Source organism: Equus quagga, chromosome 5 (assembly GCF_021613505.1).
Source record: "Equus quagga isolate Etosha38 chromosome 5, UCLA_HA_Equagga_1.0, whole genome shotgun sequence".
Classification (NCBI taxonomy): Eukaryota; Metazoa; Chordata; class Mammalia; order Perissodactyla; family Equidae; genus Equus; species Equus quagga.
In genome coordinates this window covers 6,532,658-6,556,877 of record NC_060271.1, presented here as the reverse complement: position 1 = coordinate 6,556,877, position 24,220 = coordinate 6,532,658, and the positions used below count along the sequence as shown (strand labels likewise).

Genomic DNA, 24,220 nt, shown 5'->3' with positions numbered 1-24,220 from the left:
GTCTAATATGCTTGAGAGAAGGCATAAACACTAGCTTAACTTGTGTTAATATGTGAAGTATTCTGATCTGAAATAGTGTGTTGGAATCTCTGTTAAAATGAGCCAGTGGTTTCTTTAAGCTGTTAGGACATAAGGTTATAATACTAGCGTTATCCTCTGGCTATACGGACCTGCTCAAAGGCCCAGAACAGCAAACTTTTTCTTTGCCTGGCAAATCCCCTCTCTCCCCCCACTTTCTTGCTTTGCTGGCTTACCCTCCTTTTCTTCCTCCTTCTTCCCCGTTTACAAACTAACTTTGTATGGAGGTTTCTCTTTCCCGCCTTTTCTAGAGTAAATTCTTAGGCTTTTATTTGTTTCCTTCAGAGCATTTACTAAAACTTAAAATTGTTTTATTATAGTTCAGAAAAACCAACTGTCTTTTTTTATCTTCTCTCTGTTTTCCCTCAATAAGTGCCTGACTTCCAAAAAGTGTTGAGTAAACATTCTCAATAAATGAATAATGAAATAGCTAAGAGGTACTTGATTATGAGGTTTACTAACAAGCACCAATAACTCTAAGTGCTCATTAAACTTTTAATTTTCTTTTTTCATGTAATCCTCATAAAAACCCTAGGAGATAGGTGCAACTCATTCTATAAAGAGAAAATGGGTCACAAACCTATTAAGTGGTGGAACTTGGGTTTAGAACCCAGGTTTGATTCTAAAGCTTTTTTTAACTATTGCTTTCCTTGTGTTGGAATTGAGTCAGTCATCAGGACATCTAACTCCCTGTCTCTTTGGTTTTTAGGAACTTCTAGCAATAGTAAAACAAAAGACTACTGAGAACTTAGATGATGTCACCCTCTTGTTTACTTTGAAAGCACTTTGGAATCTTACGGATGAGTCTCCAGCCGCCTGCAAGCACTTTATTGAAAATCAAGGACTGGCAATCTTCATCCACGTCTTGGAGGTGGGAAGACAGGATTGAGTTTATATGTAAAGTTCTTTTCTTTATGGTAAAGTAACCTGTATATTCTTTTGACAGACTTTTTCAGAGTCAGCAATACAAAGCAAAGTACTTGGTCTTTTGGTAAGGTGAATTGTTTTGAGTTAATTCTAAATACTTAGAAAAAATAAGAAAACTAACACTTATGTAGTACCTACTATATGCTAGGCACTCTTGGAAGCAATTTGCATGTATTAGCTCGTTTAATCTTCACATCATCCCTGTGAAGTAAATACTATTATATAGCAGTCATCTATTGCTGTGAACAGTTACAGCTTAAAACAGCAGCCATTTTATTTACTTAGGAATCTGTGAGTCAACAGTTTGAACTGAGCTCAGCTGTGGAGTTCTTCTGCTGGTCTCCTGTGGAGTTCCTCACGTAGCTGCAGCCATCTGGTGGCTCACATGGGGTTGGGTGCTCTAAGGTGGCCTGACTCGCTTATGTCATGGTTCATACAGGTTGTTAGCTGGGCCTTGAGTCTTGGTGGGCTTCTTCACTTGGCAGTTTCAGGGCAGCAATAGAAGGCAAGTCTCACTGTACAAGTAGCTTCTAAAACTCTACTTATGTCACATTTTCTAATGTCTTGTTGGCCAAAGCAGGTGATATGGTCTAGGGTGTTTTCCAACAACCACTTCTCTAACTCTGCAACGCCAGCTTGGTGTCCTGCAATTCAGTTCAATTCAGTTCTGACACTGACTACCCAGAGTTAGCATCAGACCCCCCCAAGTTAAAGAGCTTAGTCCCAGTAGACTGTGCCCCCACTTTAATTGCCAGTCATAAATCCTGGGCCACCTGTACTTCTGACTCACTGGCTATAAATTGGGGGTTTCCATGACCCCCTTTCTCAGGTTGATAATTTGCTAGAATGGCTCACTGAACTCTGGAAGGCACTTTACTTGCTGTTATCAGTTTATTATAAAGGCTACAACTCAGAAACGGTCCAGTGGAAGAGATGGGTAGGGCAAGGAAGGAGGGGTGTGCACAGAGCCTTCGTGCCATCACTGGGCACACCACCCTCTAGCACCTTGATGTGTTCACCAACTCAGAAGTTCTCCAAACCCCATCATTTAGGAGTTTTTATGGGGTCATCACATAGGATCAATTATTAATTCAATCTTCAGCCCCTTCCACCTCCCCCCACAGGTTGGGGAGAGGGGCTGAAAGTTTCAGGCTTGTAATCAAGGTTTGCTGTTTCTGGCAACCAGCTCCCATCCTGAAGCTATCTAGGTGCCTGCCAAGAGTCGCCTGATTAGAACAAAGATGCTCCTATCACTCCACAAATTCCAAGGGATTTAAAAGCTCTGTGTCAGGAACTGGGGACGAGGGCCAAATATATATATTACTTACTATGCCCATGGTTAAGCCCAGATTAAAGGAGTTGTCCATCCCTTGATGGGAGAAGCCAGCAAAGTCACATTGCTAAGGGGTGTATACACAGGGATAGGAAAAATTGTGTTAGATTCTATACTCGACCACGAATGGTCATCTACATTTTATAGACATAGAATCTGGGGCACAGAAGTGCCTTTTACCCTATGTCACCTAGGTAGTAAGAGGCAGAATCAGAATTCAAACTCAGGCAGTCTGGCTCCAGAGCTTCTAACACTAACCACTTTGCTATACTTCCTCTTTAACAAGGCAATCAGGTTTTTAGAAATTTGTTGTTTATACTTCTATATACTGCCTCTCAATCAGGATGTTCATTATTGAGAAATTCCTTTGTTTCCTAAAGATAAAGGTGAAAATTTGCAAAAAGTAATGAAAACATACTTGAAGGCCCTGCAGTTTTCCATGCTGTTGCTATGGGCGATGCAGATGCATGAAATCCATCAAGCTGATGGTGCTCGTAACATTGGGGATGTGGTGGTGGACATGCATACGGATAGTTCTCTAGTTGAAGATTGACTGTATGCTAAGTACTGGAAAAAAGGCACAAAGTCCAGAGGGAGCCTTTGATTCTAGATCATGAACTCCTTGACATTAGGTACTATGTCTTTTCCTTTGTCTCCCTAGCACATATAGGACTTGAAACACAGAGGAATACATGATAATATTGGAAATCTGGAAGGTAGAGAAAAGTAGAAGGAAGGGACAAAAGAAGTAGGGGATAAAGGTTATTTTTGGCTAGGGAAGATGAGAAAGTGTAATCATTTGAGGGACACTGTAATACAGACTGAAATTTTCAGAGAAGGTGGGAAGAAGAAAAGCAATGGGAAATGAGGCCAGGAAGGTGGATTGACACCTCGTATATCCTGTATAGTGCTGAGTATCCTCCTAGCTGACCTAGGAGATCCTTAACTTTCCGTCCTTCTGAGAGCCTCTCAGAATGCTGAGGGTCTATGAGGTTGCCCGTTTTGCTTTCTTTCTCTGAATGAAGAGGACTCACTTTCTCCTGTGGCTCCCATCTTCTCAACATTTTGTCCCGTAGACTCTTGGAAAGAAAATGCTAATAGAAAAGTAGCCTCTGCCAAGCTTAGAAGAGAAGTCTTGGGACTCACCTGAGGTGTCTCTGTTGCGCTGAGGAAGCTGTGTATCATGTTGCCTCTCCTTGTTTGGGGCTGCCGTCTGATGGACATACTGCTGAAATCGTGCTGTTGATGAAGCACACAGCTGGCCCTGGGGAAACTGCGGGAATCTCAGAACAGTGCAGGTTTTGCTGAAATCATGCTATTGACACGAAGGATATAGCTGGTCTTTGGAAAAACTGTTGTGGGGTGGAGTGGATCTCAAAACGGTCCAGTTGTCTGTGTAGTGGCCGTGTGCTTTTTTCAGAATACTAGTCTACAGGGTGTACTTTCTGAAAGCTGCTTCAAGAGGAGCAGTAAACGCTGTCTTCACTTTGACTGTGTGTTTCACCTCTAAACCTTTATTTATTCATCTGTGTGGTAGACAGATGATCCTAAATTGGCCCCCAGTGATTTCAGTCTCTTGCTGTCCATGTCTTTATGAATTGCCCTTCCCTCGACTGTGGGCAGGGCCTATGACTTGCTTCTAAGCAATAGATATGGCAAAGATGATAGGATATATATCACTCTTGTGATTATATTACAATATAGATTTAATTTCATCTTGCTAGCAGACACTCTAGAGAGAGACTTTCTTGCTGCTTTGAAGAAGCAAGCTGCCCTGAAGTAAGTGTTTGGAGAAGGGAGAAGCCTGCATGGCAGGAACTGTGGATAGCTTCTAGGAGCTCAGGGTGTCTTCCAGCAAGAAACTGAAACCCTCAGTCTTGCAGCCACAAGGAAATGAATTCTGCCAAGAGTCTGAGTGGGCTTTGAAGTAGATTCCCCCCACTGGAGCCTCCAGATGAGAATGCAGCCCAGCATTTGATTTTGATTTCAGCCTGGTGAGACCTCACAGTAGAGGACCCACTAAGTCATGCCTGGACTCCTGACCCACAGAAACTGTGAGAGAAAAAATGTATGTTGCTTTAAGCCACTGAGTTTGTGGTAATTTGTTACACAGCATAGAAGACTAATACAAAATATAAAATAAAGAAAACACTACCTGCCCTTCATTGTTACTGTTAACCTTTGGGCTAATGGGTCATGTAGTAGGTCCCAGGAACGTGGAGTGTTTGAGTCGGGCCTGGATTTGTCTTCTGGTTCAACCAGTCATTAGCAGTGTGAATCTGATGAGTCAGTCTTGCTGAGTGGCACATTTTTTGTTTGACTATTTCAAAGATTAAACGAGATAAGGCAGATAAAAAGACATTTTTGTTTAGTATAGTGCCTGGCACTTAGTAAGTGCTTCCTCAATGTTTTGTTGTTACTGATCATCCTCATTATCAAGGGGTGGAATTGTGGGTGTTAGCTGGTAGAGAGGGAGGAGGCTGGGACCAAGCGTTCGGAATGTATCTGACCTGGTAAGAGCGGAGGGAGAGGAACCAATTCCTGATGCTCCCCTCCTTTCCTCTCCCTGATATTCTCTGCTCCATCTGACCTGTAGAACAACGTGGCTGAAGTCAGAGCTCTCTCCTCTGAGCTGATGGCAGAGGGTGTGGTGAAGCATGTCAGCAGCTTGCTCCAGAGCAAAGAAATGGAAGTCAGCTATTTTGCAGCAGGTGTCATAGCCCACCTGACGTCTGACAGCCAGCCCTGGAGATCCCGTGGCCTTCAGAGGAGCGCTCTTCTCCAGGATCTGGTATGAGAACTGTTCCTCTTGACAAAATCCAGAGTACTCTCTTCTTGCAGAAAACTTATTTTTCTAGATGATAAGAATATTAGAAATATGTCTTCATTGTAGAAAATGGGAAACATACAGAAAAGTCTGAAGAAAATATGTAAAAGCTGTATACCCTCCCACCCAAAGCTAACCTCTAGGTAACGTTTTGTTGCATTTCTTCTGATACTTTTCTTTCATAAAAGTTCTACATGCCAACAGTTGTTTATGGCTTATTGCAATTCTCTTTCCCACTTTCAGCTCTTTTTAAAGCTGTTTCTTTTGGTATTTACCTCCACGTCTCTAAATAACTACTGTTGCTACTGCTTGACTTTTCAGTTTAAGGCATTATCTACCAATTCATTTTCCCACTCTGAGAAATGAAGGTTCTTTTTCTCACTGTTCCTGTGCACCCCTTCCCTATGCTTCAAGTATAAATCTCCTTTCAGCTCATTCAGACATAGTCTGTCCACTCAGCTTCCCAGAGACTTCTTTCCTAGAGCCTCTGTCTTTCTTCCACCTGGTCTGCTTTGTCTGTACCTCTACTAAACTGTCATCAAGAATACCTTTACTGACATCTTGGGGATTTTGTGCCTCTCTTGTGTGGGATTCCTTGTTTCCTGGGTTTGCATGCCTTCTTGTTTTTTGGTGTACTCCTTCATTCTGTTGGATCATATCCTCTGATAGCTTCCTAAGAAGTGAAGCATGAAGGAGAAAATTTGAGACACTATTTGAAAAAGCCTTTATTTCACCTTCACATTTAGTTGATCAAACGGCTGGGTATAAAATTTTAGTTTTGAAATATTTTCCCTTCAGAATTTTTAAATCAGTGCTCTGTTGTCGTCTCAGTATCACTGTTGAGAAGTCCTGTGCTATTTTTCTTTGGAAGATTTCCGATCTTTGTCCCTAGTGTTTGGAAATCACAGTGATGTGCTTTGATGTTGACGTGAATTTATTTTCATCTGTTATGTTAGCTACTTAGTGCTCTGGAAGCTCCTAACCTTCACTTCTGGGGAATTTTTTCTCCCTCTCTCCCCACGCCAACTTCCCTCCCTCTTTCCCTCCAGAAGAAGGGAGGGAGGGGACAAGAAAGGAGGAAATGTTGGCCTTTTTTCTGGGATGTTGGCCCTCGTAGACTTATCTTTTCTGATCTATTTCTTATTTGTCTTTTTAAAAATCGTTTTCACCTTCCATTCCTTCTGTTGGATTTTGTATTTCTGCTATTATATTTTTAATTTCCAAGAACTCCTTTTTTTTTTCTTCTCTGAATGTATCTTTTTTATACAGTATCTTTTTCTTGTTTCATGGTTGGTGTATCTATCACGTCTTTAAAGATATTAATGATAATTTGGGAGTTTTGTTTTGTTTCAGGTTTTCCTCTTTCTCCAGGGTCTGTTTCCTGCAAGTTGCTTTTTTTTCCTATTCGTTTTGTTCTTTTATGTTACAGACTTTCTTGAAGTGCATGGTGATCCTCAGTTGTCCTTTCATATGTTCATATGTAAGAGTGGGGCTGTTTGGAAGCTGTGCACATAGGTGGAACTTGTCGACTGTGGGCTTCCTTAGAGAGTGAGTGGTCTGGATTAGTTGTTCCTCAATGTCAGTGTCGTTAGATCTTTTGTCGTTACTGGTTGGAATGTACCTAAAGAAGAATCTTCTGTTCTCCTGATTGAAAACTATCAGCTTGGCTACCAACAGTCTGAAAGCCCAACAGAGGAAGAGATATATGGACAGAGGAGTCTCAGCATTTGGTATTTAGGTTTTCACTTCAGCCCTCTGTTTTTAGCATGGTACTCCCACCCTCAGTTGTTCACGGGGTTGGCCAATTCAGAAATTTTTGTTAGGGGTGGGAGAGGAGATCTGGAGTCTTGATTCTTTGGCACTTTGGACCAATACTCCTGTTTTCAACCCCACCCCTAATCTTACTTCCTGAAGTACCTTGTGTGCTGAATTTTTTGTCTCTTGGGGGTTCTGTTCAAAAACTTTTTTTTTCCTAACCTTCCTCAGTAGTAGATCTAGTAAATCAGTTACCATTTTCCTTCCCCTTTGTTCTTTGCATGTTTGCTTTCTTTTATTTTAAACCATTTATACTGTTCTGTTATGGGATTTAGCAAAGGAGTAGATGCATGCTCAGTCCTTCATCTTTATTTTATTTTATTTTTTTCTTTTGAGGAAGATTAGCCCTGAGCTAATATCTGCTGCCAGTCCTCTTTTTTGCTGAGGAAGACTGGCCCTGAGCTAGTATCCTTGCCCATCTTCTTCTACTTTATATGTGGGACACCTACCACGGCATGGCATGCCAGGCCGTGCCATGTCTGCACCCGGGCACTGAACCAGCGAACCATGGGCCACTGAAGCAGAACATGGGCATTTAACCGCTATGCCACTGGGCCGGCCCCAAATCCTTCATCTTTAAACATAAGCCCCTTTTTATTGTGTTGTTTTCCACATGACTTTGTTCATATTCTACGCATATACTGGTTATCTAATTGATATTTTGGCAGGTAGATCTACCTCAGTTTGGGTAATCATTCCCGTATTTTGAAAATTTATGTTGTTTCACATGTGTATATGTAGGAATATATATATGAATGTATATATATGAAATAGTCTATTATGACTTTTCGAAAATGATAGAATACAATACTAGAATCCTGGTTTCTTTTTTTGTACAGTATGCAACCGTCCAGAATTGGCCAAGTTCAACTTGTAAGATGATGGCGTTGGTGACCTACAGGTACTTTCATGATGGTGTAGTGCTTTTCTTAAAGCTTGGCCTCAGTCTACCCACCATGTAGAGGGCTTGGTACATGATAAGATATTAGAGGCAAATAGCCTGTGTTCAAATCTTGTTTCTTTGTGATATTGGGAAAATCACTTTTAGACAATCTCTGAGATTCAGTTTAGTTTATCTGTAAAATGAGGCTGACAGTGTGCAGGATTGAGGATGAAATGAGATATTGAATGTATAGAGTGTCTAACAGAATGCAATTTCTTAAATGCTCGTTCCCATTATATGCTCAACAATATGTCTGTCTCACTGAGGGAATGTTGAAAATTATTATTACATCCCTGACATTAGCCTAAGTTCTGAATCTTCCTTGTACCTTTTTAGATCCTTCAAGGCATTTTTCCCACTCCTTGGCAACTTCTCTCAACCAGAGGTTCAGCTCTGGGCACTATGGGCCATGTATCATGTCTGCAGTAAAAACCGTATGTATTTGAAACATAATCGTTTTCCAGCTGTGTTTCTGTGTAATGATTAAGTTCAAGATGGAAGTTTTAGAAATTGTTCATCTGTGTCCTGAATTTAACTCTTTTTAAAAAGAAACTGAAAAAAATGGTTGTATTAGTTTAGAAAATGCTGCAGAATTATAATCTCTTTGGGGGTGATGTCAGGGAGCATAGTGAGTACAAGTTGGCTCCCACTCCTGCTCCCTCCTGGCGAGCACGGTTAATAATTTGATAACTAACTACCCTTCCAGATGCTTCTCTGTATACATGCATACCATAGCTAGTATATACTGTATATGAATGTGATAGTGTTTTTAAATAAAATGGTCTCGTTCTGTGCATGCTATGCTAGAATTTGCCCCCTTCACCTCAGCAGTTTGTCATGAATGCCCTACCTGTAGTGATACATAGATCTGCCTCTTTGTAATGGTCTGTGGGAGACCGGGGCCAGGAGTCAGGAGTTCTTTTGCAGCCAGATTAAAGGTTTTTCCATGTTTTGCTGTTTTAAATTACCCTTTGAGAATTTTTGGCCTATACCCTTTGCTAAGGATTACTGTTGAAGTTTTGCTTTTATTATAAAAGAAATATAAGCTATAATTTTATACTAGAGTTAATTACCAATCTGCATTCCCATCAGCAGTGTATGAGGGCTTGCCAGATTCCTTACATTCTTGCAAAAACAACATTTAATTGAACGTCTTGATTTTGCCAATCTCAGGTGAAAGTGATAGTCTCATTTGACATGTACGTTAAGTGAGATTACCATCTTTTCTTCTATTCAAGAGTCCTCTCCTTTCCTTGAATTGTCTGTCATTCACTTTCTGTCTACTGTTGGTCTTTTTATAATTTTTTTTGAGGAAGATTAGCCCTGAGCTAACATCTGCTGCCAATCCTCCTCTTTTTGCTGAGGAAGACTGGCCCTGAGTGACAATCTGTGCCCATCTTCCTCTACTTTATATGTGGAACACCTGCCACAGCATGGCTTGGCTAGCGGTGTCGTATCCGCTCCCGGGATCCGAACTGGCAAACCCCGGGCTGCCAAAGCAGAATGTGCGCACTTAACCGCTGCGCCACCAGGCCAGACCCTGATCTTTTTCTTTTGAATTTGAAGGCCTTCTTGCAAGTATTTTTTCCCAGTTTATTGTCTTCATTTTGTTCATTGTGTTTACAAGTCAGGTTTTCACTGTATGGCCTCTGGATTTCAAATCATGGTTATACTTCCTAAAATTGATGAAAATTCTCAGCCATTTCTTTTAAAATAATAACCTTCCCCTATTCTGTCTGTTGTTTTCTGTGGAACATCTATCAGAAGTATCCTGTACCTCCTCTCATTCTGTCCTACACGTCTTGTAACCCTTTTAAAAAAAAATAGTTTCCATGTCTTTGTTTCTTTGTGCTCTACTTTTGGTGACAGCCTGAGATGTGTTTTGGGATCTTCTCTTTGTGTCTAATGGTTTAAGAGAATCCTTTTTAGACTGAATTGTGGACATGTTCCTTCAGCACAGTCTTGTGTTTGCTTCTGTCAAGTGTTGTAGAGGTTTCTCTGGGATTGGACTAATATTTATATTAGTTTCTCAGCTCAGGAGTTCCCAGAACATGTAGGTGTGGTGTAAATTGAAACCCTGTACCTGTTTGGGACTGTGGTTATGAATTCTCAGGAAAGACTTCTCTTCACTCCTATACACCCACCTAGAGCCCAAGCCAAGATAAAGATGTTTCATTGTCTTATTCCTTCTTTTGTCTAGCCCTTTGACAGACCAGCTTTATGCACTGATTTTGCTTCTAACTTGCTAACCTAAAATCTCAATTCCTAGATTATTGAAACTGACAGTCCCTTTCTGCCCCATGATAGCTCGAGGTTAGCTCACATGAGCTTAGGTGCTTTCTGCTCTTTGTGTCTGGCTCTTGGACACTTCCTTTACTCTGTACACTCAACTGTGCATTTAAAATTTTTTCAGTTACATTTTATCTAGCATCTGGTATTTTCAGGTTATCTAGCTCAACATACTGCCTAAACTTGAAATGTGTATTATTTTTGTGATAGAAGATATTCGAAGCATAGAGTTGTCTGGAAGTAAACATACTAAAATAATCATCTCTTCTCACTACACAAGGCAAGCATTATTTAAGTTTTGAACTGACTCATTTTATCTGTTAAATCCTGTGTCAAAGAGCTTTCAACCTTTGTGCCCTTTCTTTAAAAAAGTGAATGAGTGTTAGGGATATTTAAAATGTTGATTTCTTCATCAAGTTTCTTTGCCTGACTTTCTTTCAGCCAGCAAATACTGCAAAATGTTAGTGGAAGAAGAAGGATTGCAGCTTTTGTGTGACGTCCGGGAGCGCAGTGGAGCAGATCCCCAAGCACAGCAGATTGCGGCCTCCATTCTAGATGACTTCAGAATGCATTTTCTGAATTATCGGAGCCCCCCTCTGTGTTGAAGGCCCTTCTTAACCTAAGGGCCTTCAGAGATGCTCTGTTCCTCAGCGTCAGGTTTGCCCTGTCGGCAAGTGAATCTTGAAACCAGTTCTCATTGGAATTTGTGAGTTGGCCACCTCACTGGCCTTTTATTGTTAATTTTCTACAAGTTACAAAAGGTTAGATTTGTATGTTAGCCATAATCTCAAATCAAGTTGGAATCATTCTAGGAGCATCTCTTCCACAGTTTTGCAAAATCAAGCCCTAGACTCATGGGAAGACCTGTGAGCTTGTGTTGGAACAGCCGTGCCAGTTACTTTTCTCTAGCCCTGGCCAATTTCTTAACTCTGGGAGTTTGTCAGAGAAAGGGGTAAAGAAAGACCTACAGGGAGACCTCAGTATTTATGTTAAATTTCATGTTTGAAAGACTCTCTTGAGTTGTTATTCCTGCTTATGTGAAACCACTGGAAAAGAAGTACATGAAAAAGCTCTGGGAAATTTATACTTATAAATGTGTTGTTTGGAAAGCGGAACTTCTGTTGGAGGGGAGGAAAAAGAAAATTTTTCTTTAATAGATACCAAAGAACCTTCTACTCGTGGAGTGGAGGGAAGAGAAATATATTTTTTACAATTTCGGATATTCTACCTTTGGCCTTTTTTCTTCTAGCTTTACTCGTTAGACTGAGCATAACATTCTGTGTAATGGGTGTACTGGTGGGGCAAGGTGGGACTTCTGACTGAGCATAGTGTTTAATGAAAGATTACTTGGGAACTGTAATCTCAGTCCCTCAAATTTTTAATTTGACTTGCAACTGTGATCAAAACTGAGAGGAAGAGGAAGGGCCAGAGAAGGATTTTGCCAAAGATTTCAAGAGGTGCTCCTGGGCTGGCCCCGTGGTCTAGTGGTTAAATTTGGCATGCTCCACTTCAGCAGCCAGGGTTCAATTCCTGTGCGTGGACCTATACCACTCATTGCGGCCATGCTGTCATGGTGACCCACTTACAAAAGAGGAAGATGGGCACAGATGTTAGCTCAGGGTGAATCTTCCTCAGCAAAAAAACAAACAAACAAAAAAAAAGAGGTACTCTTAATCTAGCATGGAGATAAGAAAAATATGAGCTCTTCTGAGAACCGGCTCAACCACAACGTAGACCATCAGAAGCTTTTGTCTGTGCCCTCTGCAAACCTCCTCTGTGGAATCGAGTATGAACTCCTTTCTTGTCTTATTTTTGACAACAAATGAAAACATTTGCCATTCATCTGTTTGTTTTTTAAAGATTTTTTTTCATTTTTCCTTTTTCTCCCGAAAGCCCCCTGGTACACAGTTGTGTATTTGTAGTTATGGGTCCTTCTACTTGTGGCATGTCGGATGCTGCGTCAGCATGGCTTGCTGAGCAGTGCCAAGTCCACGCCCAGGATTCAAACCGGCGAAACCCTGGGCCGCTGAAGCAGAGCACAGGAACTTAACCACTCGGCCACGGGGCCGGCCCCTGTTTAACTTTTTCAAAGAACATTAGTAGCATATTCTAAGAGTAGATTTCTGTGCTTTTAGCTAGCCAGACTCTTAACTGGAGTGTTATGTACCATCTTTTGGAATCAAATGAGGCTTGTTTTTATTCTAAACCATATTCCAAACTGTTGCTCACCAGTGTCCCACTGAATAAGGGGAATTTGTAACCTGCCTCCTTCTACAGTCCTGAAACTCTGCTCTGTTTTCTCCCATTCACTCTTCTTCATGATTCCGAAAGGCTGTCTTAGTTTCCTGCCCTGGGCTCTGGTACTTTGGAACATTCTGTTAGCAGATACTAGCCTTTGCTAATGTGAGGATGTGGTGGGAACTAGTGCCTGTTAAGGTCCAGGTGTACACTAGGCACCTCTCCAAGCTTTGTGTCGTTCCCAGCAGTCCTCTGGGGTGGGTAAGTTTGATTCTCCCCATTTAACAGATAAGGAAAAGGAGGTTCAGTAAGGTACTTTCCTGGATAGTGATAGTGATAGCTCGTGCAGCTGGTGCTGATTCTAGAGTCTGGGCTCTTCTGTGTTACTCTCCCTTCCAGGAAGTGAGCACAACCGTGGGGCACGTTTCCATTTAGCAGCAAATCAGCAATGTTGTTGTTATGTATCCATCCCCATGGCTTAGTGACTCTAGGCCAGGTGTAGGCTCAGCAAACTCAGGCAGAGCTCAGATCAGTTAAAGAATGACCGCAAGGCTACAGCTTCAGATGTAGCCTTCTCTTCTGCTGCCTTGGTACAGGAGCAGGGCTACTGAGACTAGTGTGCACATGTGCATGTCAGCCCTGCTTGGTTTCTCAGTATGTCATCCTCTTGCTCACTTTTGCTCATGCTGTTGCCCTCGACCTTCCTCTTCTTTGCCTCAAATGCCTATTAATCCTTTAGGTTTCAGCTCTAATGTTACCTGCCCAATTCCTGACCTTCCACTCTCTCCATTGGTTAATGCTCCCTTCTTAGTGCTCCTGAAGGGTACTTAATGTGACTGTCAAAGATTTACCCTCTAGTTTATAAAAGGTTTTCACAGCGATGATTTTGTTTAATTATGAGAAGAATACTACATTAATAATAATGCTTATTGAACATAAGGTGTTTTATTTATTTTCTTTTAATCTTCACAACAGTTCATTTTGCAGATGAGGAAGCTGAGGCACACCGTGAGTAACTGGCAGAGAGCCGGGATCTGCAGTCTGATTCCTGACACCTGCCCAGCCACCACCAGGGTTCCCTTGTTAGCTCTGTTACAGAGGGAGGAACTAGGGGGTCCTTACAACCTCTTGCCATCTCTGGTGAGCACCTGATAACTGAGAGGCAGAGGTCGGGCCGAAAAGCCAACAGGACAAAAGCCCAGAGGGGTCTATTTTAATCCTTAGTTTATCGTTTGAGTAGGGAGAGGCAGGTGTGCTCCAAGCAAACCCGACCGCAGTGACTATCTAGACAGGGTGAGGAATAATGAACAGTAGGTGGCATGGTCAGCACATTAATACCAGGCCCATGCCAATTACTTTATATCCATCATTGTCCTTGTGTGGAAACTGAATCCCAAAGAGGCAAAATGATGAAGGCAGTCACAGTGCAAATTTTCCTTCTGGATCCTGCCCTTTAAAGCGTGCATCTCCCGTGCTTAAGGTTAAATGGGAGTCACTTGCCAACAAATTTGGGAGGCCGCTTCTCCCTGAAGGCTGCCATGCCCTCTAGCCGGTCCTGGGTGGGGATGTTCTGAAACAACATTCAGAGTATTAGTTTCAGGGGAGAAGGACCAGAGACCAATAAAGACTTCCTTAAGCTTGTCCAGCCCATGGCAAGGGCAGACTCCGAGTCTTTCCATTGTTTCTGGACTTGTGTTGGGCCATGCAAAGGTTTGGGCCTCACTGGCTCCTTGGTCTCCAGGGGAAGGCAGGCCACCTCTCTGTCATCTGTGGCCTGTCACGTTAGCCTCTACTTGCATACTGTTTACATTCCTCCAGAGAGCTTGCAGTCTCTTGCAGCAGTCTGATATGAAGCTGCTCAGTAGAGAAGAAAGATTGGGCTTTGCAGTGAGATGTGGCCCTGAATTCTTGTGTGTTGCTAGTTCACACTAGGTCCTGCAAGTCCCAGACCCCCGTTCAGGAGTATTTTGGATATTTGTTAACCTGGAGATCAATATTTTTGACTCAGCGAGGAGGCAGGGGCCAAATAGGTCAGCCCCAGGTTTACTGCCCCACCATCGAACACACACAGCCTGCAGGCTATAACCAAGGCCTTGACATCCCAACTCCAGCCTGGCCTCTCCAGCGGCCACTGGTACAGAGACAGCAGAAGCCATTCTTCCTCTCTATCAAATGTGATTCTCTGGGCACTAAGTGGGCCAGGATGCACCACCATTAGATGGCTGAGGAAACAGTCCCAGAGAGAAGCAATGTGGTTCCCTTGGGATCGCCTCAGGCTAATTGTGAGGAGGAGGTGGCATAGAGTCTGACTCTTAAGGTTGGGAGGAACCTACTAAATTGGTCACATATTGCTCAAGATCCCCCACTCTGACCCAGCCTCTGCTTACAAGCAGGCAGGGACTGGAGCAGCCACGTACCTGGGCATAGCATATCCCTTCAATGGCCATCCCTGATGCAATGTCCACCTGCAAGAAAGAGGTGCCTGGATCAGCCTGACCTTGTCCAAGTCCATTTGCACTGGGAAGCAGCCCGCCCTACTGCCTACACCTTTCTTTAGTGTTCATGGATTCCTCCAGCAAAGAGTTACGGAAGTTTACTGTATGCCAGTCCGCACGAACTGAGATGAATATGATAAGGAGTCTCTACCTGGAGAGGGAACACCATTCGAAGCAGCGATGAAATAGCGCTGGCACGAATGGGGCTGTGAGAACAATGGGGAGGGTTGCACACAGCCTGTAGAGCCAAGGAGAGCAGGCATGAGCTGTGCTTGCACAGCCTGGGTTCCCACCTCCCCATCTGGCTGCCTCAGTGTGCCTCCTGTCACCCCTGTTAGTGAACTTCGCAGGCTTCCCTTACCCTCAGGAATAAGATCCTGGGCCTTTTATGACCTGGCCCCTGGCAGCATGCCAGCCTCCACTGCCCAGTGCTTACTATTACTACCACTTGTAAGCACTGTTCCAATAGAAGTACCGTGTGTGTCAAACTCACTCACTTTGCACAACAAGGGTTATTATCTCTACTATACAGCTGAGAAATCTGAGGTGTAGAAAGGAAGGTGAAATGATTTGTCTAAGGTCACAGGAGCATGTGGAAAAGCAGGTCTTTGAACCCAGATAGGTCAGCACCAGAGCCCATGCCCCTAACCTCCATGTCACGTTGTCTCAGTCACCTCTTTCTCCCATTCACTTGAGTGGCTTATTTATATACCTCTGTGCTATTGCTCTTACTTTTCCCTTTGTTTTGGAATTCTCATTCTTTTCAAGGCCCAACTCTAGAATACATTCTCTGACCCAGCACTGCCCAGTAATACCATAGCCATACATACAGTGCAGCTCCAACCTCTTCAGGGTGTCTGCTTGGTACCCTTAACCTTTTATTAGTGATTTGTGTCTGTACCTGCCCCCCTCCCCACCTTGGGAGCCGTGACCATATTTGACTCATCTCTGTGTCCCAGTTCACGGCTCAGGTTTAGATTCAGTGTGCGGTGAATGAATCGATGAGTGAGTTGATGTCTAGGGATAGATTTGTTGCACCCAAGGCACCCTGAGCCCTGTCGTTGAGGCCACATTACTGACCACAAGCACAAATGCAAGAGCCAGTCAGACCTGAGTTCTTATTACTCACTGGCTCTGTGACCCTGGATTCTGAACCTCAGTTTCCTTCTCTCTCCGAGACAGAGAGATGAGGATAAAATGTAATTCGGGATGTCACCTGGTCAAACTTTACATTTTGTAGATAGGTAAACTAAGGTACAGAAAGAGAAGTCAGACTCAAAGTCTGTTGGAGTCCAGTTCCTGAGTGCTTTCCAGCTGTGCTGTCAGTCTGAGCTGTGGAAGCACTGCCTCGGCCACCCCACTGACTTTAGTGGACTCCAGTCTTGACCCAGAGCCCTCTCACCTCCATTCCTCGGTCAATGGCTACTTTGCTCAGCCGCACAGCGATGGGGGCCTAGGAAAAAGGAAAAGCTTGGTTGAGGAGGGGATCAATGCTGATAGGGCTTTGAAATACAGAGGCACATAGCTCCTTGGTGGGGGAGAATCTGGACAGGGAGGCAGAGGTCTGGGTTGAGTTCCCGCTGTTCTGCTGACAAGTGTTGTGTTGCATTAGCATTAGTACCTACTGCTTCTCAGTTGATGTTCGTTTTCTCTAACCAAGGAAACCTGACTCTCTGGGGTTCTTGGCAGTTAATCCATCCCTCCAACATGCACAACATACTGCAGTTGGCGAAGTATTTCCCACTCACAGGTTTGTCTGATGGTGCTACCCACCCTTCCAGGATGGTGCCATCTTTAACTGAACCTCAGGGAGGTGAAGGCCACATTGATCCAGTGAGTCAGTGGTGAAGCTTGGATGTGATTTGCAGTCACTTTTCGCACTGCTTTTCCATTCCTGTGCCCCTTTCATCTCAGCAATTGCCAGCCTCCCCTGCAAGCAGGTTTCACCCACGCAGAGGAATCAAAGGTCAAGATTAGGAACTTGGGCTTTGCAGTCTGACAGGCCTGGGCTGAAATCCCAAGGGGGCATTTTGCACGACCACTTGGAAGCAAGGGAATCAAAGTGGCTCTCTTTACTTCACTGGGCTGACTTCCAGTTCACTCGCACCACAGCAGACCTGGCGCCCCAGCCCCACTTCCAGGCAAGGAATGTGTTTAGTTCCTACACTATTTATGTGGTATTATTTGAAGTTTTTCTAAGTAAGGCTTTATCAGAAAGATAATTTTTTTTCTTTTTCTCCCCAAAGCCCCCCAGTACGTAGTTGTATGTTCTAGTTGTGGGTCCGTCTGGCTCTGCTGTGTGGGACGCAGCCTCAGCGTGGCCTGATGAGCAGTGCTAGGTCCGTGCCCAGGATGCTGAGGTGGCGTCCCACATAGCAGAGCCAGACGGACCTACAGCTAGAATATACAACTACGTACTGGGGGCTTGGGGGAGAAGGTAAAAAAAAAAAAAGCTGGGAAAATATATTTGTGATACTTAAGACAGGTGAATTTCCTTGATTTACAGAAAACTGGTATAATTTTTTAACAAAAATTCACAAAGGTGTGAAAAGATGATTCACAGAAAAAGAAACACAAGGGGTGTTCAGCTTTACTCTTAAAGAAATGCAAATCAAAACAGTGAGGGGCCCCTTTTTACCTCAGATGGTAAACAGTAAAATGTTGGTAATGCCCAGTGTTGCTGAGATTCAGGAAACAGATCCAATCATGTGCCACATGAGGACATTTTGGTCAACGATGCACCACATATATGACGGTGGTCCCGTAAGATTAGTACCACACAGCCTAGGTGTGTCGTAGGCTGTACCATCTAGCTTTGTGTGAGTGCACTGATGTTCACACACAACCACAACAGAATTTCCTGATGACACACTTCTCAGAACATACCCCCATGGCGAAGTGACGCAGGACTGTATTTGCCTACATTATTGATAGAGTAAATTGGTACAGTGCTTCGGGAACGTAATTTGGCAAGAACTGGCAAATGTTAGATTTAGATGTGTTTGCTCTTTTTTTTTTTTTCTGAGGACGATTAACCCTGAGCTAAGATCTGCTGCTAATCCCCCGCTTTTTGCTGAGGAAGACTGGCCCTGAGCTAACATGCGTGCCCATCTTCCTCTACTTTATATGTGGGACGGCTGCCACAGCATGGCCTGTCAAGCGGTGCTGTGTCTGCACCTGGGATCCGGACCGGCGAGCCCCAGGCCGCCAAAGCAGAACATGCAAACTTAACTGCTGCACTACCAGGCCGGCCCCAATGTGTTTGCTCTTTGATGTTGCAACTCCATGTAGGAATCTACCCTACAGGCATACGTCTAGAAGTATGCTAAGCTGTACCGAGTTTTTCACTCCGGCTATTTTGCAGTAGCAAAAAGATGTAAGCAACGTAAGTGTTTGTCGTTAGAGTGCTGGTTAGTAATGACGGCACGTGCGCGCCACAAATGGAGAAGTGCGTGGTTGTTTAATAGAGCGAGGTCGATAAGTGTGTGCTGAAATGGGGCACTCTCCAAGTAGTAGGTGAAAAAGCGAGGTGCATACTAGTCTGTATATTATCATTCCATTGTATGACACACCTTTGGGGAGAAGGGTCAGGAAAATGAGAACTTTACTTGTTTTCTATTTTCCCATACTGTTTGAATTCCCCATGCATATTTTAATGTCGTGTTTTTTAAATGTCTTAGAACTGGATTAGACTCTACAGTGTTCCTCGTCCCCTAAACCGTCCTTAAAAGGAATTGAGTTACTTAGATACGTGAGTACAAGGGGACCCCACTATCTGAAAGTTCGCTTTATGCCACTTCACTTTTACCAGACCTACATTAGTACCTGTTTTCACTAACTGAAAGGAATCTGAAGAGGATTTTAGCTTTTCTGATAAAAGGTGAAAAACGAGAGTAGTGTTCAGCGTTTATCTTGCAGCGAGCTGCTGCAGACGCTAAGCAGTCGAGCACACTGTGCTATTTCAAGCCTCCGCGTCAGCCCAGCAGATGACAAACCTCGACCAAGGCCAGCAGACACAGAAGGTGTGGCCGTTAATGCCCTGCCTGTGCCGATGGATTGAGATGTTACTAGATGCCCCCTTCCTGTCTCGCCCCCATCCCAGTCTCCTGTACCTACCACCACCCCGACCTCAGATGAGTCAGTGTAACCCAGCATCACCACTACCACCTCCTCCCAGGCCTCCAGTGTGTACCGTCTTCCCGACTCTGGTAAGAGAAACTACACTACATACATGCGTTATTTCTACTTTAGACAGGCCGTATATTTGTCATCATTCCGGCTTTCACCACATGTTAGCGTAATTTTAGGTATTGTGTTATTTGGCATGATTTGGTAGGTTATTTTCTGGGTATGGGAACACTCGGAAATTTTTCCCACATAAATTAATGGTCATTGCTTCTTTGCTTTACGCCATTTCAGTTTATGAAAGGTTTCATAGGAATGCTCTACTTTTGGATAGTGGAGAAAACCTGTATATGTACATAATTTGTATTCTTATATATGCAATGAAAATTTCTGGAAGAGTATGCAAACTGTTAACAGTGGTCATCTCTGGGGAGAGGGATTGGGGAATTGAGAGGTATTGGGTGACCAGCAGTCCCAGTTTGCCACTGATGAAGGGCTATCAGGACATAGTACTTCACTTCTAACTGGGACAGCCGCAGGTAAATAGGGTCACTTGGGTTATGTTGCTTTTGATGTTTGCCTTATATATATATATATATATATATATATTTTTTTAATACCAAACACTTTATTTATTTATTTTGGTGGGGAAGATTCACCCTGAGCCAACATCTGTGCCACTCTTCCTCTATTTTGTATGTGGGACGCCTCCACAGTGTGACTGATGAGTGGAGTTGGTCTGCGCTCAGGATCCAGACCCGCGAACCCAGGCCGCTGAAGTGGAGTGTGAGGAACTGTAACCATTGAGCCGCGGGGCCGGCCCCCACCTTATGTTCTTAGTCTTCTATGCTCTTTGATTTCCTTGTCATGAATAAGTAGTACTAGTATTTAGATAGCTACCTAATAAACTGATTTCTCACCAAAGAAGATTAAAAACTATATAGATATGTTTTCTGTGTGTTGAAAACATACATATTTGTATGGATATATATATGAGAATTATTAGGAATATGATTGATAATTTCATGTTATTTGGAAATGAGAACAGTATGTTCCCTCCCTTTCTTGTTCAAGTAGAAAACATAGCCAAATCCATATTCAAAGGATAATGGATATTTACTATTTAAGGGGGAAATTTGAGTGTCAAGTTGCAGACCTTGCGTTTATTGACAATCTTTTTGGGGTTCTAATCTCTGGACCCGTTTGCTTTCCTAGTCTTGGTGGTTTGTCACTAGGGGGCAGCCATCTACCACACCATCCCTGGCACTCACCCCATCTGGGAACCTTCTCATCCTGGGCACCTAGTGACTCGGCTGGAATTGAAGGTTTGTTTTTCAGGTTGCATCAGAATGTCCCACCATCGGGATTAGTGATGGTAGTACTAGGTTTTGGTGTGCTAAGCTACATTTAAGTACTGTAATACTACTAATTACATTAGTGGAATACAGTTATTGCAGTATATTAAAAAATCTGAAATCTGAGTCGTCTTGAGATCAAGCTCAAAGACCCAGTTGTTAAGTTTCTGCAAAAAGACAAACCCTCCAGTCTACAAGTCTCGCTAGGTAGGCCACCTCTGTGGAAGTGCCATCAGCCACTGCCTGAGTCACTCAGCTGTATGTCACTTCAGAGGCTTTCTGAGCAAGTGTAGTAGAAACCTGACAGCAGGAGGCCGTCCAGGTAGCAGCATCGTACTCTCCATTTCTATGTGATGAAACCAAAAAACCAGGAAGACACAACAAATACTTTCTTTTAAACCAAACTATCAGGTTTTAAAAGTTAGAGTCCCTGCTCTCAAAGACCTCAAAGTTATAAAAAGAGGTAGGATTATTTAAATTTAAGGGAGACAGAAATTTTTTCCAAAGTAAAATACTTATTTTTATGATTAATTCAAGTAGTTTTATCTGTTAATAATATTAAAATGATAATACATGGTTAACATTTTTATAGACTTATGTTTTAACTTTGTTTTGTAACATGTTTGTAAATTTTTATATTTGAAATACATTAAATATTGAGTTTTACCGTTTTTAAAATTTTGTACATATTCTGCACTCTTTATAATAAAGTACCAGTTCTTATTTGTATTCTGTATTATTGCAGTCACTTTTTGTGACCTTGATAAGCAAGTCACTTAACCTTTTTGGGTCTCTTATTTCACAAATATAACAGGGATAATCAACTCTACTGGATTGTTCTAGTAGTTGAGACGCTAGTAAAGTACCTAGGATTGTGTCTGGTGGATGGGCAGTGCTCCATATGGGCTAAGTCAGTCAGTATTTATTATAAATTAGTAAAATCTAGTGCCATTTCAGCTGCTTTCATATCTTCTTTTTGCAGGGGAAGATTCACCCTAAGCTAACATCTGTTGCCAGTCTTCTTCCTTTTTCCCCCAGAAGCCCCAGTACATAGTTGTGTGTAATTGTGAGTTCTTCTGGTTCTTCTATGTGAGCTGCTGCCACAACGTGGCTACTGACAGTTGAGTGGTGTGGTTCCGAGCCTGGGAACTGAACCCGTGCTGCCAGCGTGGAGCGTGCTGCACTTTAACAGCTATGTCATCAGGGCTGGCTCTGCTCTCATATCTTTCTGGGAATTCAGGACTTCCCTCTGGTCCTCTTAAGGTAGTGAGAGGCCGGCAGAGCCTTGGAGACCCCCTCAGCCCAGATCCTGGGTGTCCTGCTGAAAGCTTTGGGCTGGCAGCTGGTGGAATTACACCTAAGCAGAGCCTAAACCCACTCCCTGGGTCTGTAAACCTTTTGGGAGACTATACGCAGAGGCTGTTGGAGATTTTTAATAAATAATGGGTCCTGGGACTGAGTGGTTAAGTTCCCGCGCTCTGCTTCAGCAGTGCAGGGTTTTGCCGGTTCAGATCCTGGGTGCAGACCTAGCACTGCTCATCAGGCCATGCTGAGGTGGTGTCCCACAGAGCAGAACTAGGAGGACCCACAATTAGAATATACAACTATGTACTGGGAGGCTTTGGGGAGAAAAGAAAAAAAAAGGAAGATGATTGGCAACAGATGTTAGCTAGGGCCAGTCTTCTAAAAAACAAACGAATGAACAGAAATAATGGGTCTTAACACATGAGCTACATGATGTATTTCGAGCATTTCTTCACTGTGCAGTATGGTTGGAAAGATGGGCTGGTAGTTCTTGATCTGCTTTTGAATCTTGCTTTGTGTGTTTTGGGGACATTTTAATGCAGTACCATCCAGTACAGTAGCCACTAGCCCTCTGTGGCTGTTAGCGTTTGAAATGTGGGGAGTGTAACGGAGAAACTAAATTTTGTGTGTGTGTGAGGAAGACTGTCCCTGAGTTAACATTTGTGCCGTCTGCCTCGACTTTGTCTGTGGGACACTGCCACAGCATGGCCTGACAAACCATGTGTAGGTCCACTCCCGGGATCTGAACCCGTGAACCGCAGGCTGCCGAAGGGGAGCCTGCCACCACTACACCACCGGGCTGGCCCTGAGAATCGAAATTTTTAAATGTAAATAACTACATGTAGCTAGTGGCATGGACAGCACAGGTATAGAACGTTTCCATCATCTCAGAGTTCTGTTGGACAGTGCTGTTCTGAGGACTTGCAAGCCCATTTGAGTTCAGTCCCTCAGAATTCAATTTTCACTTTAACTTAAAATTTGAATTAATTTTGGGTACAGGATGGCTGAATAGATGCAAAAACTCCAGAGAGGGTTAATTTTATAAGTCTGGGTAAATGGATCTCATCCACCCCCACAGGACACCTGCCCCCCGGGCTCCCCAGACACGCATCCCTCCTGGCACAGGCCCTCCCTCTGGGGCTGGGCTACCACCGTACCTGGGGCAGGATCTCCTGGGCCAGTGCTCGTGCCCTGTGGTAGGCGGCGTTGCCCTCTTCATTCTGGGCCACAGCATGATTCACCAGCCCCAGGACCTGGGCCTGTGTCCCACTCAGTCTTCGGCCTGTGAAGATGAGCTCCTTTGCCAGGGCCACCCCCAGGCATCGAGGCAGCCTCTGAGTCCCTCCTGCCAGAATGGAGTCGGGATGGTGAATCCATGCAGGAAATGGGAACCCAGAGAAGGCCCAGCCTGAGAGTCAGCCAAGACTTCTCACGGGAGCAGATCCTGAGTTAGGACAGAGAGGCATAGCCCAGAACACAACGGCAAAAGAGGAGAGCAGGGATGTACCCTAGAGTGGAACTGAGCAAGTAGCGAAGGATGGGTGCTATGCATGAGGTTACCTGCTCCTGGGAGAAGCCCTCGGGTGGTCTCGATCAGCCCCATGACAGCCGTGGAAGCTGCTTAAACAGAACAGAGTGAAGCCCTGCCCCTGTCCTCCAGCGCCAGTCCCCGCGGAGAAGAGACACCCGCCTCTGGACTCTGCTTACCCCTCCAGCCAACTCCTTCCCTTGTGGTCTGGCCACAGCCAGCCCTGTCCAGACTCTGCTTTTGGAAGAGCCTTAGCCTGCAAGTCAGGAGGCCCAGGCCCTCACCCTGCCTCCCCTACTGGTGGGGGGGTGTGTCCCCAGGAAAGGCTCTGAGCCTCACAGGTGGAAAAAATGATTACCCTTCTGCCTGCTTTGGAGGGCTGCTAAGGATTACATGAAGCAATGGTTCTTGGAACAAGGAAGGGGTTTCTTTCTGGAAGGTTCCCAATACCTTTGTCGGTTAATGTATTCTCTGTCTCATGCACCCCTAGCTCTGGCCTGGCCAAGAGTGTCAGTGACGCCTGCGCCCATCACAGTTATTCCTCCCAGCTTTTCATCAGCCTGAAATTTCCCTGTGTTCCATTCTGCATCCTCCTTCCGAGTTCTGCTTCCTCTGAGTTCCCACCCCACAGGCTTCTCTCCTGAATTTCCTCAGCACAGGCCATCTGAGCTGTGCATTGTGGGCGGGAGTGAACGGCCATGACTCCTGCGGCTGAGGGGTTTACAGTCACTCTCTCCTCCACCAAACCCTGCAAGTTAGTTGCCCTAAACATGGGCAGTGAGAAGCAGAGTTACGGCTATGGCCTGCCCTGCCCTGGTATTTTGATAGTTTCTCTCTGACGTGTATCGTGTAGATAGAAGCTCCCTCCATGCTTGGATTTATACCTTTTTGAATATTCTTCCTGGGATGGCAGGAGAAAGCAGTGAAGGGAACAGAGTAGCACCATGATGGCACTCAGACTT

At 44.0% G+C, this 24,220-nt stretch overlaps 3 protein-coding genes across 13 annotated transcripts in view; 2 read left to right on the top strand and 1 right to left on the bottom strand.

The window, feature by feature from the left end:
- ZYG11A (zyg-11 family member A, cell cycle regulator) overlaps nucleotides 1-11,214 on the top strand; it is a 74,631-nt gene extending 63,417 nt beyond the window's left edge. Inside the window, exons 9-14 of the mRNA XM_046660451.1 lie at nucleotides 788-949; nucleotides 1,025-1,069; nucleotides 4,935-5,129; nucleotides 7,820-7,881; nucleotides 8,260-8,357; nucleotides 10,654-11,214. Coding sequence (XP_046516407.1) covers nucleotides 788-949; nucleotides 1,025-1,069; nucleotides 4,935-5,129; nucleotides 7,820-7,881; nucleotides 8,260-8,357; nucleotides 10,654-10,817 — 726 coding nt within the window. The 3' untranslated portion in view covers nucleotides 10,818-11,214. The remainder of the gene's footprint in view (nucleotides 1-787; nucleotides 950-1,024; nucleotides 1,070-4,934; nucleotides 5,130-7,819; nucleotides 7,882-8,259; nucleotides 8,358-10,653) is intronic.
- A 2,156-nt stretch (nucleotides 11,215-13,370) lies between these two features.
- Nucleotides 13,371-24,220, bottom strand: part of ECHDC2 (enoyl-CoA hydratase domain containing 2) — a 42,190-nt gene continuing 31,340 nt past the window's right edge. For 5 of the 11 annotated variants that reach the window (XM_046660159.1, XM_046660160.1, XM_046660151.1 and 2 more), the window contains 5 exons: nucleotides 23,291-23,350; nucleotides 22,888-23,075; nucleotides 16,348-16,398; nucleotides 14,868-14,915; nucleotides 13,371-14,020 (listed from right to left, as the gene is read on the bottom strand). In XM_046660159.1, coding sequence (XP_046516115.1) covers nucleotides 13,943-14,020; nucleotides 14,868-14,915; nucleotides 16,348-16,398; nucleotides 22,888-23,075; nucleotides 23,291-23,350 — 425 coding nt within the window. In that variant the 3' untranslated portion in view covers nucleotides 13,371-13,942. The remainder of the gene's footprint in view (nucleotides 14,021-14,867; nucleotides 14,916-16,347; nucleotides 16,399-22,887; nucleotides 23,076-23,290; nucleotides 23,351-24,220) is intronic. The other 6 variants (XM_046660152.1, XM_046660158.1, XM_046660155.1 and 3 more) reach the window with 2 other exon arrangements.
- Nucleotides 18,965-24,220, top strand: part of SCP2 (sterol carrier protein 2) — a 161,478-nt gene continuing 156,222 nt past the window's right edge. Inside the window, exon 1 of the mRNA XM_046660148.1 lies at nucleotides 18,965-19,153. Within this exon, the coding sequence (XP_046516104.1) occupies nucleotides 18,980-19,153 (174 nt within the window). The 5' untranslated portion in view covers nucleotides 18,965-18,979. The remainder of the gene's footprint in view (nucleotides 19,154-24,220) is intronic.